The sequence below is a fragment of the Callithrix jacchus genome, chromosome 5, assembly GCF_049354715.1.
Source record: "Callithrix jacchus isolate 240 chromosome 5, calJac240_pri, whole genome shotgun sequence".
In the NCBI taxonomy this organism is placed as follows: Eukaryota; Metazoa; Chordata; class Mammalia; order Primates; family Cebidae; genus Callithrix; species Callithrix jacchus.
The window spans coordinates 33,730,552-33,747,021 of NC_133506.1; the positions used below are offsets into that span (position 1 = coordinate 33,730,552).

The 16,470-nt window shown below is 50.2% G+C and overlaps 1 protein-coding gene across 1 annotated transcript in view; it reads left to right on the plus strand.

Annotated features, from left to right (window-relative positions):
- Positions 1-11,087: 11,087 nt before the first annotated feature.
- Positions 11,088-16,470, plus strand: part of BPI (bactericidal permeability increasing protein) — a 36,189-nt gene continuing 30,806 nt past the window's right edge. The window contains exons 1-3 of the mRNA XM_035298584.3: positions 11,088-11,251; positions 14,874-14,988; positions 16,264-16,392. Of these exons, the coding sequence (XP_035154475.1) occupies positions 11,122-11,251; positions 14,874-14,988; positions 16,264-16,392 (374 nt within the window). The 5' untranslated portion in view covers positions 11,088-11,121. The remainder of the gene's footprint in view (positions 11,252-14,873; positions 14,989-16,263; positions 16,393-16,470) is intronic.

The following is a 16,470-nucleotide window of genomic DNA, read 5'->3' on the forward strand; positions in this document are numbered from 1 at the left end:
CTGGGTTTACTGTTTTCCCATGACGTTTCCCACGATGTTTTCCTGCTGGAGTCCACGGCTGGCTCAGGGAAGCTGGGAGGAGGTGGCCACTCCACAGCTGGGAAAACCACAGCCTCCAGATGAACCCTGGGCCCTGTCCTGTCTATGTTTAGTTTTCCTCCCCAGGCAGACAAGGCCGGAGACTGGGAGACGGCAGCAGAAATTCAGACTCAGAAACCGGCTCCAGAGGCCACAAGGCAGCCTGGCCCTCTCTGAACCAGTGGCTCCCACTTACCGGCCCCACCTTTCTGCCTGGACTCCTGTGGATGAGTGGAAGACTAAGAGAGCGCCCTCTGGTGCCCATCAGATCGACTCCCAATTAATCATTTAATTCTGTGACCCTGGGCCAATTACTCAACCTCTCTGTGCCTTGGGTCCTCCTCCGAACATGGAGATAAAGACAGTGCTTGCCTCATGGGGATGCTGGGTGTGTATACATGCATATACACATGTGCAAAGAGCTTAGAGCAACACCTGGCACCATTTCCACGTTCAGTCAATGTTTAGGAGGATTGTTGCAAAAACCCAGCAGACTGACATGTAAGCCTACCATCCCATCTCAGGGTATATGTGTGCCACAGGACTGTAGTCCTGACAGTCCAATAATAATGTTAAAATCACTCAAGGACTTCACCTGCGTTTCTGAGCATCCTGAAGGAAATAGGCGCAGTCTACCGAACTACTTCCTAGCACTCCCCTCTGTTCAACTGTCCACTTCCTCAGCACAGTCACTGTCATGTCTTTGTAGGTTCCCCTTTTCCAGACTTCCTTCATTCAGCCAACAAGCACTTAGTGAGCACCTGCTAAGTACCAGCTGCTCTTGTAGGCTCTTAGAAAAAATCAGAAAACAAAGCAGATTAAAAATGCCCATTGTCCACATGTAGATTCCAGAGTTCTCCGCAGAGCAAAGCCTGGACCCTTGGTCTTCCTCTGCCCTGCCCCTTTCTGCATTCTGCACCCAGAACCCAAGAAAAGCCTGCAGCCCTTCCTGGGAGGGCAGGGGAGAGGAAAGGTCTGAGTTGGCCAAGCCAGGCTCTCCAGCAGGCAGGGCTCCAGCAGAGGCTGGGCACCTTCGGCCATCAGCGACTGTGTCCCATTACCTGTGGAAAGCACCAGCAAATGGTAGGAGTTCAGCAAGGGTGGCTTCATTGTACAGTGGTTGTCTTGTACCCAGTTGGATTGGCAGCAGCTTCGGGGCACAGGGCCCAGGGGTTGTCCACTCCTCGGGGAGCTTGCAGCACAGGGCAAGACCCACAGTAGGCACTTGGTGGCCAGCAGGACCCTCTGGGGTACCCTATGGGTGAATCTCTAGCTAAGTCCATGGAAGGCCCATGTCAGAATCCAGCAATGTGCTGGGGAGGCGAGCTGGGGGTGGGCTTGGAAGTGGTGTTCACCAGCCCAGCCAGGGTTCCTCTTAAAAATCACAGTGCTCAAAGCCAGCACAGTGCCTCACCCCTTCTTATGCCCTCACCTGGCTCATCTCCCATCCAGTAGTCCTCAAGGCACGACTGTGAGTCCCATGGGACAGGTTGTGGGTGCAGTGGGAGGAGATGAGGGTGTGGACTTGTCCTCAAATCTACCTCTTACTACCTGTGAAGCCTCAGCAACCATCCTGACTTTCTGTGTCTTCACCTGTAAAATGCAAATATCAGTCTCTTTCTTGCTGGAAAGGATCAAATGCAATGTTGCATATGGAGGCATTTGAGGGTTTTGTAAATGCTCATTCTCCCTTTTCCCTCAGGAAGAAAACCTCCACCTTCAGACTATCAGGCACCTGGGAACAGACCCAGGACACTGCCTTCTGTGGCTTTTACCACCTGTGGTCACCGCAGTTACTCAAGCCACACATGCATGTTCACGTATCCCTCACATATGCACAGAAGCTCATGGGCTTTACATCAACCAGGGTTCCTAACTGCAAGCAACAGAAAGCAACAGTGACTGACTGAAGCAGAAAAAGAATTTCTCAAAAGGATATTATTTAACTTATGGAATCACAGGGGGTTCTCCTGGTCTCTACCTGGAAGGCAGAATGAACCTCATTAAAATTAGCTGAGAAGCACACTTAGCATTGTGCCTTGCACAAAGTAAGTGCTCAGTAAATGTTATCCAATAATAATGAAAGCACATCTTATGGTGTGATGCTTCTGCTCAAAATTTTTCATAGATCCAATTGTCTACCACGGAAATCCTGGCCTCTGGGCTGTGGATACTCGTGATGGGGGAGGTGGTGCAGCCTCTGAATTCTTTCATGGGTCTGCAAACCCACAGAGCCATGAAGCATTGTCTGTAGGCCAGCACGCATCCTCCGCCCCCTGCCTGCTTCTCCGCTCTCCTGGTTCCTTCTCCCTCCTCTAGGAATTCAGCATTGCTACTCTGATTGGCTGGATTTGGGGACATTGATTGAGCCTTGTTTTCTAGTGGGCAGGAGGCTCTGTGGCTTAAAGGCCACTGGCCCGGCTGCCAATGAATCAATACTTTGTTTCATCAGGTAGAGTGGGGGGGGGGGGCAGGGAACTGGCAGGACAAGTTTGGGGCATTCTGTTCCAAGGTCCCTCTAGCCAAACAAGATTAAACGTCATCCCACATGCCCCTGGCTCTCCGTGTCAGATGGCTGTAAACTGGGACTAAAAACCGCAAGTGTGTTTAGACGAGTTGCTCAATTCGCAGCGGCTTTTTCTCCATCAGTGGTTTGCAAATCTAACTACTAGCATGGGAGGACCTTTGTACTTGAAAAACCTGGAGGGTCCCACGCCACCCAGAGCAACACCAAAGCATGCCTCTCAGTGCCTTTGCTTAAACAGTTCCCTCCACTGGCCTGCCCTTCCCCTATGCCCATCCTAGGCCATCACAGATGCCAGCTCCGAGGGGCAGTTCCTGCTGGCTGCACTGGTATCCCACCTGGACTGTGCCACCAGCCTCCTCACACCCTCTAGCCTTCAGTGCTCCCTGCCTGCCCCCAACCCATACATGTAGCAGGCACAAGTGCACATCTGGTCACCTTGCCTGCACTGAGCCCTGCCCTGCAGCCAGTTACCTGGGTTTTCCACCAGGCATCTATTTAGCTTAGTCACCTTCCTCCCGGACAGTGGCCGTTTGATGGTGACACACCTAGGCCCAAGTTTCTGGGAATCAGGAAGATGAAGAAACAGGGAAAACAGGTTGGGCCTCGCTTCCTTCCCCTTCCAAGGAGACTCCTGCCTGCCTGACAGAGGAGGTGTGAGTCCTGCCACTTCCTGGCCTGTGAGATGTCCCTCAAGGCTGGCGCAGTGGCTCACACCTGTAATCTCAGGACTTTGGGAGGCCAAGGCGGGCGGATCACCTGAGGTCGGGAATTTGAGACCAGCCTGACCAATACAACAAAACCCCATCTCTACCAAAAATAAAAATAATACCAAAAAAAATACAAAAATTAGCCAGACGTAGTGGTGTGTGCCTGTGATCCCAGCTACTCAGGAGGCTGAGGTGGGAGAATCACTTGAACCCAAGAGGTGGAGGTTGCAGTGAGCTGAGACCTTGCCACTGCACTTCAGCCTGGGTGACAGAGGAAAATTCTGAAAATCCTGTCTCAAAAAAAAAAAAAAAAAGATGCCCCTTTTTTCCTGACTATATTCAGTCACCTGAGCCACTGGGAGGCTCCCCTATGGCTCCAGTCAGTGGGAGGAACTGGACGTCTCAGGAGAGAAGGAAAAAGGAACCCAACCTTCACAAATGCTTACTCGGCGCCAGAACAGCTGCTAAGTGCCTTGCACACATTCGAACACACTGACTCTTCCCGCGAGCCCTATATGCTGGCGTTACAATCCCACTTCACAGATGAAGAAACTGAGATGGCGGAGATAACCACCCTCTGATCCCACCCCCAGACCCTTCTTCTGGGAGTAGGATCCAACTGAGCCACACAATCGGCACTTATCCCCCCGACAAAGAGTAATAACTGCCCCCTTGGCCCGGGCCTGGCATGCCAAGGGCTGTGCGTTTTGTGTGGAATAAACGTAAGATACCATGGGAGGGAGGGAGGTCAGGGAAGGGTTCTGGAGGACGCGGTACTGCATACCAGGCGGAGGGAAATGCGTCTTCAAAGGTGTGGAGGTGTGGCAAAGCTTCACGTGTTCAAGGTTCTCTCTAAGTTAGCATTTCTTGAGAGGAGCTTCCCAACCCCGTGACTTCCCTCTACTCAGGATCAGGGCACGGGGCTTACTTGTGGAAATCTGTACAGTCACATAGTTCTGGGTGGTTGTACTTCGAAGTGGCGGTGCGAGAACCCATGGGGTGGATGTGGAGGGCCTGGTGAGCCTGCGAAGGAAGTGGGCGTTGTCCCTTGGCGACGTGAAGCAGAGGGGGATGGTGCTGCTGTGGGCTTCAGAGAGAGCTCTGGCAGGTGTAGGTGAACAGCTTGGAGCCTGACCATCTGAGATAAGATGGGAGCGGCCCTCGGGAGGCCAGGCAGCAGGAATCAAGGTCTGGATTTCAAAGTGGTCAAGAGGATAAAAAAGAGAGAGAAAGAGAGAAGGAGGGTTTGAGGAGGGCTCCCTAGGTTCTGACTTTGTGGAGGAGGTGACGGGGAGGCTGGGTTTGGAAAGTGGGGGGAACCAAGTGAGCAGTGCAGCCCTTGCACACCGGCCGGTCAGGGCGCCCACAGGCCCATACCTCAGGGTGCCCACAACATTGAGTCCCTTCCTCAGACCCTTTTAGGTCCCACTGGCACCTAGAACAGCCAGGGATGGCAGTGCCAACAGTGTGGGCACTCCGGACCCAGAGTCAGGCCCCAGTCTGCCATCTCATTCCTCAGTATCATTCTTATTCCATCATTCCCTGTGGGGCCCTTTCCAGCCCTGCACCCTGAGGATGGGTCTGCCAGGTGTGCTGAGAGCTCTGGGACTCATCCTATGCGGCGTCCTGGGGCCCTGGGGCCAGGTCCCAGTTTCGGGAGGGTGCCTGGAGAGCTGATCATACCTGCTGGTCAGCGCAGCATGACTTTGGTGGGGTCATGTGGAAACGGGCCTCCAGAATGGCCCAACATGCTGATTTAGGGTGACTCCAAAATATTTGCCCAGGGCTCTGGCTTCCCTAAGGACAACGGTGGCTGCAGCCACACTTCCTGCCTGTTGGTACCTAGACACTGCCCTGAGACCCCTGGGTGCCTTCATGCTACCCTGGCCACCGCAGATGGGGTGACCCAGGTGAGGTCCTTGGAGAGGCCACCCTGGCACTCACTGGCCAGTGACACCCACCTGCCGGCCCCTCCTCATGTATTACACCTCCACCTTAATCACACAGTCAACGTCAGTATCCCCAGCAACAGGACCGTTTGATGTCGCATGATCTGATGCACTGAGAAGAACGCAGCGTCGCTTCTGTGATTTACCTGCGCAAAGGGCAGGACCTGAATCCAGTCACGGGGAAACAACAGACAAACCCAAACTGATAGGCATTCTGCAAAGTGGCAAACCAGGCTCCAAAAACGTTAAGTCATGAAAACACTGAGAAACTCTTCCAGCTTCAGAGAGACCAAGAGGGCCAGACGCAGTGGCTCATGCCTGTAATCCCAACACTTTGGGAGGCTGAGGCGGGTGGATCACCTGAGGTCGGGAGTTTGAGACCAGCCTGACCAACATGAAGAAACCCATCTCTACAAAAATATAAAATTAGCCATGTGTGGTGGCACGTGCCTATAATGCCAGCTACTCAGGAGGCTGAGGCAGGAGAATCATTTGAACCTGGGAGGTGGAGGTTGCAGTGAGCCGAAATTACACCACTGCACCATTGCACTCCAGCCTGGGTGACAAGAGAGAAAGTCCATCTCAAAAAAAAAAAAAAAAAAAAAAAGAAAGAAAGAAAGAAAAGAGACCAAGAGACTTGAGCAGGAACCGCAACCAGAGGCCCTGGATTGAACCGGAGATCCATTCACAGCCTCCCGGGTACCATTGGTGAAATGGGAATGGGGTCTGTGGATTAGCTGGTAATACTGTATGAATGTTTGTGCTGTGGTTATGCAAGAAAGCACCCTTGTTTTCAGGAAATACAAACTAAAATATTATGTGTCTACTGACACCCAAGTCATTCTGAAAAAATATTTACGTGCATGCATCTGTACACACATTTATTCACATATGGATATGTCTGTAAAGATAAGTTTGGGGAAATATTACTAACTTGGACAATCCGAGTGAAGTCTATGTAGAAATTTTTGTACTATTTTTGAAACTGTTCTGTAAGTTTTGTATTATTTCAAAATAAAAAATTGAAGGCAATTTTAGAGTCTTAACAACCACAATTTATAATAGACATGGCTGCCATAAATGAGCATCTAGTATGGGCTGTAATGCATTAGCTCATTTAATCTAACATTAGCGACACAAGGCAGATATTATTTATCCCATTTTACGGAAAAGGAAAGAGTCTCAGAGTGGTTACTGACTTTCCCGAGGTCACACAGCTTGAAAGTAACAGAGGCAGGAACTGAACCCAGGTCAAACAGGCTTAAGAACTCGTGTGATCAACCTCTGAGAGATGGAGAAATGGGCAAGTAAACGGATGACAGTTACACAGGGCAGCAATTATGGAGGCAGACTCTGAAGGGAGCCCAGAGAACCTGGAAGGCTCCATGTAGGAGGTAATATTTGAACTGGGCCTTGACGCATGTATAGGAGTTTTCCAGTTGTAGAAAGAAAGTCTCCAGGTAGAAGAAATGGCATAGCCAAGGGCACAGAAGCTTGAAAAGATAGGTCCCTATTTTTGGTGTTTTCCTGGGCCTCACCAACCTGTGGGTCAAACGTGATCACATTAAGGATCAATGGTTTTTTGTCATTGCCTACAAAATACCCCTCATGCTTCTCCAGGAGTCCGCAATCCACAGTCACCTTCATCACATAACGTGACAGGTGGTGCTCGCTCTCTTCATTTTGAAGACTTCAACATCCCTTTGCCACTTTTCTGCTTGTGCGGCCTTAGGCAAGTTACCTAACTTCTCTGAGCCTCAATTTTCTCATCTGTGAAATGAAGCCAATGATATCTACTTTCAGGGTTAGATAAGGATTAAAAGAGAATGTTAGCCAAGGGCGTGGCTTGGTTTCTGACATGGATTAAGCCCTTCAAAGATGGTGGCTGCTCTTATGAATGAGAGAGGAGCAAAGACTGGTCCAGGTTCACACAGCCAAGCAGAGGCAAAACCAGGGCTCCACCCAGACCCTGGTCTCCACTAACCTGTCTCTAACCCCAGCCTGCCAACGTTCCCAGCTCATGCTCTCCCCAGCACAGGGCAGAGCTGGACCTGGAGCAGCTCTCAACAAGCCCAGGTTCTCTCAGGGTTCGGCTGGGCACACATGTATTTCCTAATGTGCCTGAGGGGAAGTAGCCCCAAGTGTCAGAGGCCTTGGACATTTGGCAACAGCCAACTGCCCATATTGCTTTTCCTCCCGTGATCCTCCCTCAGGCTGAAGGAGGCCAGGCCTGCGTGAGGCAACATTGTGTCACAGGGGAAGCTCTCCAGTCTCCTGAGCAAAAGAAGCCAGAGAGGCACCCCCAACCCACACCCCTGGGGAGCGCTCAGTCTTGTTTTGCTTTACCTCAGCCTGCAGCTCGTCCCAGACCCTGCCCTCTGCGCAGGGCTCAGGCCTTCAGTCTGAGAAGCCATCCTCCTTCCATCAGTCCCCAGGCGCCCAGGAAGACGCCTCGCCCTGGAAGCCTTGGGGGTTTGCCAGGCCAGACTGAGCTCGTCCTTCGTCTCCAAGCACTTATGGTCTGGAACTATGCTCTGACTCTTCTTTCAGTGTATTCACTATTGAATATATGTTGTGTCCCACTCTGGGACTGCTGATAGTAATAATTAATATTAGTATTGATAATAGTGAGGAAGATCAACCCCCACCCTGCGCCCCTTGGAGGCTTATATCCTTCTGACCAGATTAATCAAAGGGGCCCCTTTATGAGACCTGAAGCTGGGAAGGAGACCGTGTTTCTTAGCATAACAAAGCAGGAGAGACACCTCTCAAGAGTCTATGCCAGGATACAAAATGTACAACATGTCTCATTGTATCTTGTAAGTGGTCCTGGTTACACACAGCTATACACGTATCAAAATTGCTAGAACTAAAAGAAACTCTAGGAAGCAAAAAAGGCATGATGTTGAGGTTTTATAAACCTAAGTGGTCTATTCTTGCCTATAGGTTTGAAATATTTTATAATAATTTTAGGAAAAAGAAAAAATAAAAAGCAGGAGGAGGGGGAAGAGGAAAGGTTATTTGGGGAAGCGTCTGTTTATATGGGATGGCTGGAGCTGCTGCAGCCACCTTGCGACTATGAAAGAAGCCAGTGTGAGGGCAAATCTGAGACACGGGGATGGGAGAGCAGAGATAGAGAGATGATGCTGCAGATGTCTGTCAGTTGCTGAATCAATCAGAAGCTCAAACCTGTCCTCCCTCTGGACTTCCTCTCTGCAGTAATACATCTGTTCATCGTTGAAGCAATGTGAGTTAGTAGTTTCTGATACTTGGGTTGAAGACATTGTCACTGATACAGGATAGAGGGTCAGATCTGAAGCAGAGGGGCAGCTCCATGATCACCAGCAGTGCTGAATAGGAAGCTGTGGAAAGTCACTGATGGGCTCATCTAGATTTGGCTGGCATGAAACATCAGCAGGCCATTGGAGTTGCTTGTTCAGAAATTTGCCAGCTGGGTTTTTTTTTGGGGGGGTGGGGGTCGTGGGGGAATAGGGTGTTCCTCTATCACCCAGCCTGGAGTGCAGTGGCGCAATCTCAACTCACTGCAACCTCTGCCTCCTCAGTTCAAGCGATCCTCATGCCTTGGCCTTCTGAGTAGCTGGGATTACAGGTGCCCACCACCATGCCTGACTATTTTTTGTACTTTTAGTAGAGAAGGGCTTTCACCATATTGGCCTGGGTGGTCTCTAACTCTGGAAGCAGAGGTTGTGGTGAGCCAAGATCATGCCACTGCACTCCAGCCTGGGCAACAAGAGCAAAATTCTGTCTCAAAAAAAAAATTCTAATTTTATAGCAAGGTAGGTCCTTGTCATGTGATTTCATCTTAATGTTCCTTTCCTAACTGACGTCCTCACCAACACCACATCTACCTGGGCCTTGGGGAACTCAGAAACTTCAGATAACTAAGAGCTGGAGGTATTCAAAATGTGCAAGAGAATCATTCAAAAATCTAATTTTGTGACAAGTCATCAATCTGCGTGTTCTGGCTGCTACTTAGAGCAATCTTCCTGGTGCAGAAGCAGACATCTGAGTCTGGGGGCTCAGGTCACTTGGAAAAAGGGAGAGCCGGGGCGAGGGCCTACAGTAATGAATCCTCCTGGCACCTGCTTCAGGTAAGGGAAAGTATTTTCTCCATGAAAGGAGGAATGGCCATGTTGGTGACGTGACTGCTGCGTCTGTTTCCTTTTCTCCAAAACGGGGAAGAGGCCAGGCATGGTGTGGCTCAGCCTGTAATCCCAACACTTTGGGAGATGGAAGCAGGAGGATCACTTGAGCCCATGAGTTCAAGACCAGCCTGGACAACATAGTGAGACCCCATCTCTATAGTAATCATAAACAAACTGGGGAAGAATCAACCCTCTCTCAGGGTCGTTTTTTGGCTTGGAGATTATGCGAGTGTAGCATCTGGCACGCAGTCAATGCTTCACACATGGCCACTGCTTTCATTCTGAATCAAGCCAGAAGAATTCTAGTTGCTGCATATGAACGGAGGAGGGGAGACTCTTTTAGAAGTGAACAAAGAGAGGAAGAAAAAAACTTTCAAGAAAAAAAAAAGAAGAAAACTTCAGAAGGTCTCACATCCTCTGGGCTCAGCCGAGTTCATTAGACTTTCATAAAATCCAAACTCGGGGATACAGGCTGCCAGGGGGCTGATGAGGACCCAGCGGGAGAGAAGCTGGCTGCCCCCTCTGCAGCCCTGCCCCTCCTCTCATCACCATGGAGATGGAGCAGGCTGTCCTTCGGGGTTCCTGCCCACCCAAGGCCTGAGGCTGCTGCAGAGGGAGGGCCAGGGGCTGAGCAGACAGGGATCTGTCTGGAAAGCTGGGTTGGCGGTGGGGAGTGTCTACATCCCCCCAACTCCCAAGGCACCGAGGGATTCGGGCTGGTGTGGGATGCATCTGGAGGGCTGTGTTTTGATCCTCACTCTGCTAGCAGCTTGCTGAGTTACTGTGGGAAGAACACTTCCCCTGGTGAAGCCTCAGGTTCTACATCTGCCAAAGGAAGAAGTAGAAATGTACAAAAACAGATGCTTGGATAAGAAAGCTGTGGGATGGGGAAGCAATGAAATATTTAATGCTGGAGAAGAACATTCGCTACATGGTCCCCGCCTTTACAAAACTGACCAGGTGTCCCTTATTTCTTAACAGACAAGCATGGACTCTCTACCTGTCCTTACCAAAACAAGAGGGAGAAAAGAAATACTCTAAAATACACGTTGGCTTATCTCTGGAAGAGGGAATTACATGTAATTTGTATTCTCTTGTTTCTTTCTCAAATTTTAGCCAAGGAAGGTGGATTACTTTTGGAATCAGGGTAACATTAATAGCGAGCATTCGGATACTTATTTTGCACGGGAACTGTGCTAAATGCTTTACGTGGTTTCAAGCTCATTTTATCTTCACCCCAATCCAGAGAGGGAGCAGTACTATATGTTTCTCTTCTTTTGCTATCAAAAATACAAAAAATCAAAAGTAGAGAGAAAAATATGAATGCTTATGTCCGTGCCACCCAGCTTCAAGGGAGTCCTTAGGTGGGGGGATTGGGTGAGAGCACAGGGTGGGTGATGGGGCGCTTAGGGAGGGGAACCAATCTACACGCACACATACACACATGCACACCCGTGCACACACATGCACGCCCATTTGCACATGTGAGCCTCCCAGGCTGCACTGCTCCCTGCCTGTGGGGCCGTAACCATGATGGGAAACCACAGCCGCCCTCCCTCTCTCCCACCCTCGCCAGGTTCCTTCCTCCTTTCCACATTCTACTGACTTGCATTTCCCCAGCCGACTCCTTTATAGCTCCCTGCTTCCGCTCCAAGGCCTTGAAGTTTTGGCAGCTCTGGAGGACAAGGGAGGACATGGCCAGGGGCCCTTGCAACGCGCCGAGATGGGCCTCCCTGCTGGTGCTGGTCGTCATGAGCACAGCCGTGGCAGCAGCCATCAACCCTGGCGTCGTGGTCAGGATCTCCCAGAAGGGCCTGGACTACGGTAACTGAATACCTCCCTTCCCTCCTTTCCACCCCTGAGGAGCACTTATTGAGCATCTACTGTGTGCAGCCCTTTAGATCCAGTACCTGACATGCTCATAGCTCCTCAGGGCAGCTCCCCTTGCCCCCATTTCATATACGAAGAAACTGAGGCAAAGTGAATTGCCTAAAATCTCAGGGCTGGGATGGCAGAGCTGGGATTGGAACACTGGTCTAGAGGACTCCAAGTCCAGTGCTCAGACCCCTGAGGGTCCTCATGATCCCCTCCTTCCCTCTATGCAGCCTCCATCTTGGACTTCTAAGCCTTTCTCTTCTTTCCAAAGCCAGTTCTCAGCCTTACCATTTGCCTCTCGATGCTGAGGAGACTGAGCAGGGTCGTGGGAGAGTGTGCGAGGACACCCCAAACCTTGTGCTCTCCCGAGTTCAGGGGCTGGTGGCCATACTGTGCACAGTGCTCTGCTGGGTGACACAAAGAGGGTCCCGTCCCAGACCACTCACCCAGGCCCAGGCAGAGGAGAGAAAGGCATGAAACACCCCTGCTGACCTACTCTAACCTGCGCCAAGCTCTGAGCTAGGAACTTTACACACACAATCTTATTTGTCCTCACTTCGGCTTTGTGTAAGACAAACTGCTGCTATCCACATTTACAAGCCAGAAGTGGGCAGCCTGGATTTGAGCTCTGGTCTTGCCTGATGCCCCAACATGGGGTTGCTCAATGCTGCCTCCCGGTTGCAGAGAGATGACCTACAGAGCCGTGGGGGATACCCAGCCCCAGAGGAATCAGATCAAGGGGAAGGCAGAGCCTGACCAGCTGGTGTGCCCTCACCAGCCAGTGGGAAACAGACAGGACTCAGGAGGACCTGGTATCCCATCCTTGAATTCCCACCCCACCCCAGGCAGTTCACCTCTGAACCCTAGGGGGCAGGCAGAAGACCACAGAAGACAGAAGAGCTAGGAAGAAGGAGTATGGTCCTGAAGGAGCAGAGGCTCATTCAGGGTCTTTAAGTTCAGAGGTCATAGCAGCTTCAGTTTCCCCTTCTACCCAGGCCGCATGTGACAATCAGAGTGAGTTTTCTGAAATGCAGCAAATCTGTTCATGTCCTCCCCTTGCTCACACTATCTGTGGCTCCCTGCTGCCTTCAGAAGCTATCCTGATCCTTTGGCATGGCCTTTGAGAGCCTTCAAGGCCTGGCCCCTGTCAACTGACAGATCCTGACAACCTCACATTTTCCTTTCCCTCACATGGTGACCAGTTGCATGTCATTTACTTTTGAACTCCCAGAAAGCCTTCTCTAGGGCATGGGCTCTGGGACCAGAAGGGCTGGGTTCAAATTCTGCCCCTTGTCAGCTGTGTGGCCCCTAGCAAGTCACCTCAGCTTCCTTACCTGTGAAATAGGGGCAGTGCAAGAGCTACTTCCTAGGACTGTACAAGTTCATACATGGGCAGAGCCTGGAACAGTGCTTGGCACAGAGTAAAGCTCGATACATTTCATTGGTATTATTATTTCCTAACTGGCCCTGAGGAAACACAGCATCTGGGCTTCCTCATCTTAATACTTCCTCCTTTTCAGTTAACGTGTCTGCCTTTTAAATGGTTCCTTGATGCTATTAGCCACATCGTAACTGGTGGTAGAATTCCTGCCATTGGGGCATTATTTATTCATCTAATCTTTTTTTGTTTTGTTTTGAGACAGTCTCACTCTGTCGTCCACGCTGCAGTGCAGTGGTACCATCTCAGCTCACTGCAACCTCTGCCTCCAGGGTTCAAGCAATTCTCCTGCCTCAACCTCCCAAGTAACTGGTATTACAGGCATGCGCCATCACGCCCAGCTAATTTTTTGTATTTTTAGTAGAGATGGGATTTCACCATGTTGGCCAGGCTGGTCTGGAACTCTTGACCTAAAGTGATCCACCCTCCTTGGCCTTCCAAATGCGGGATTATAGGTATGCACCATCATACCCAGCTAATTTTTTGTATTTTTAGTAGAGACAGGTTTTCACCATGCTGGCCAGGCTGGTCTGGAACTCTTGACCTAAAGTGATCCACCCACCTTGGTCTTCCAAAGTGCTGGGATTACAGGCGTGAGCCACCACGCCCAGCCTCATCTAACGAATCTTAAGTGCCTTGTAAGTGTCAGCACAATGGTAATGTAAGGGACACATTAGTAAAGAAACAGATTGCCGCTGACCTCAGAGGGCTTACACTTAGTAGGGGAGACACAGTAGTCAGAGTCAAGTGAATAAATGCATAATTACAAATGGTAACCGGGGCGCTGGGGAAGCCACTCACAGCATCATGAGAATAACACAGGATGTTGCTCTGATCTGCTGGGCCAGGGAGGGTTCCCAGAGGAAGTGATGAATGAGCTGACTAGAAGCTGACCAGGTGAAGATGGGAGGGAAGAGCTTCCTAGAGAGCAGGAATAGCATGTGCAAAGGCCCTGGGGAGACAATCCCAAACCCAGAGAGGTGGGGGATCTGTGGAGGTATAGCACAGAGCAAATAACTATTAAGTATTTGACAAATACTAGTAGGGTGCATAACTGGGTGTTTCAGGGGTGATATTTTAGACCAGGGGTCAGCAAACTACAGCCCTCAGTTTTTGTATGCCCTATGAGCCAAGAATTTTTTTTTTTTTTTTTGCCCACCTGCAACTGTTTTGATTGAGTTATAAAGAATGTTTTTAATATCTTTAAATGATGGGAAAAAATCAAAAGGGCCAGGCCTGGTGGCTAATGTGTGTAACTCTAGCACTTTGGGAGGCTGAGGTGAGAGGATCACTTGAGCCCAGGAGTTCGAAACCAGCTGGGCAACATAGTGAAACTCCAGATCTCTGCAAAACCTTTTTTTAAAAATTAGCCTAGGCGGGTGGATCATGAGGTCAAGAGATCGAGACCATCCTGGTCAACATGGTGAAACCCCATCTCTACTAAAAATACAAAAAATGAGCTGGGCATGGTGGTGCATGCCTGTAATCCCAGCTACTCAGGAGGCTGAGGCAGGAGAATTGCCTGAACCCAGGAGGCAGAGGTTGCGGTGAGCTGAGATCACACCATTGCACTCCAGCTTGGGTAACAAGAGCGAAACTCCGTCTCAAAAAGAAAAAAAAAATTAGCCTAGTGTGGTGGCAAACACCTGTGATCCCAGCTGCTAGTGAGGCTGAGGTGAGTGAATCACCTGACCCAGCAGGTCGAGGCTGTAGTGAGCCATCATCATGCCTCTGCACTCCAGCCTGGGCGACACAGAGAGACCCTCTCTCAAAACAACAACAAAAGAAATACTATCTCACAACATGTGAAAATGATATGAAATTCACATTTCAATGCCAACAAACAAAGTGTTATTGGAATGCGGGCACATACAGGCACATGATATTGCCTATGGCTATTTTGTATAGTAATGGCAAAGCTGAGTATTTGTGACAGAGGCAGTATGGTTTCCCATAAAGAGTCAGTTTATTATCTGGTCTTTTCTAGGAAACCTTAATTGATCCCTGTTTTTGACCCTTCCAGTGCCACTCTCCATGCTGGGAACAGGGGCCTAGGGTCCAGAGCCTGTTCCGCGCCTCTGTCCCCTGCTCCAGCCTGTGCCTCTGACTTTCACCCCTGCCTTCTCCCTTTAGCCGCCCAGCAGGGGACGGCCGTGCTGCAGAAGGAGCTGGAGAGGATCAAGATTCCTGACTACTCAGGAAGCTTTAAGATCAAGCATCTTGGGAAAGGGCATTATAGCTTCTACAGGTGAGGCCTGTCAGAGCTCAGTCGATGTGCAGGACTTGTGGTGTTCTGGGGCCACCAAGAGCTAGAACGCAGAGCCACAGACTCCTCAACTCAGACTTTCATACCCCAAAGCATGTGTCTGCATCATCCCAAAGGGAGGCAACCTCCACGCTGAGCCTGGAGGAAGCCACAGAAACGTGACTCCTAGGAAACGTGTCACGAACCCCAAAACTCTGTGCCACATGTCAATTAGAATTTGCAAGATTTCAGGGACAGAAAATCTTATCCAAAATGGCTTAAGGCAGACTGTATTGGATCACATGGCCAGAAAGTCCCTGGAAGGGTCTGGCTTCAGGCTCAGCTTGAGACAGGCTCACATGTCACTGGGCCCCATTTCTCTCTTGCCACCTCTCAGCATCACTTCCTTAGAAAGGCCTAATTTGCAGGCAGAGTGTCCCCTCTAGAGGCAAGATGGCCCCCAGCAAATCTTAGATGTCCTTGCAATTCAAAGGCCCTAAGACTCGCTCTGACTGATCCACCTTAGGTTACGTACACAGCCCTGAGCCCAGGAGTTCGAAACCAGCTGGGCAACATAGTAAAACTCCAATCACTGTGGCCAGAGAACGAAATACAGTACTTGGCCAAGTCTAAGTCACAACCTTCACCTCCTAAAGATGGACGTGAGGTCAACTTTCTTTGGAGTGGCATGGAACAGATGTGGGGAGGGGCTCCCCCTAAGTAATCTAGCAGTTCTGTTATCACAAGAAGGGGGCTGTGTGCTCGGCAGAAAATCCATAGAAGTCCTCTACGGAGTTTTATACCCCCATTCATTCCCAGGTATTTTGAACACCCACTGTGTATATCTGACACAGAAGGCTCTGGGGCTGCAGGAATGAAACAAGACAGAGTATGCAGAGCTCTCCTGAACAGAGCTTCCAGATAAAGGGCCTCGATTTTATCTTCAATGAGTGTCACACACCCTGCAAGATAGAGATCACTGTGCCCATTTTACAGATGAGGAAACTGAGGCTTGGGGTAATTAAATCATATGCCCAGGTAACCTGATAGTATCTCAAAGAGCAGGATTTAAATGCAGGTTTTGTCTGACTTTGAAACCTAAGCCACTCCAGTTGCCTACATATTTGCCAAGGCTGCTGTCTCAGCTTTGGGCTTCTGAAATGAATGGGGCCAAGGACTGGGTGGTGGGAGATGAGTCTGCATGAGTCATTAACCGAGTCCTCATGTGGGCGCCTAGGTTGTATGAAATTGTATGAAATTCACATTTCTCCTGTGCAGCATGGACATCCGTGAATTCCAGCTTCCCAGTTCCCAGATAAGGATGGTGCCCAACGTGGGCCTTAAGTTCTCCATCAGCAACGCCAATATCAAGATCAGCGGGCAGTGGAAGGCGCGCAAAAGTTTCTTGTGCGTTCCTGTGCTTGCGGTTTGTTGGGTACACTCTTGGTGATATTTGGATGGGATTAGAGAGTCAGGGTCTCTGGA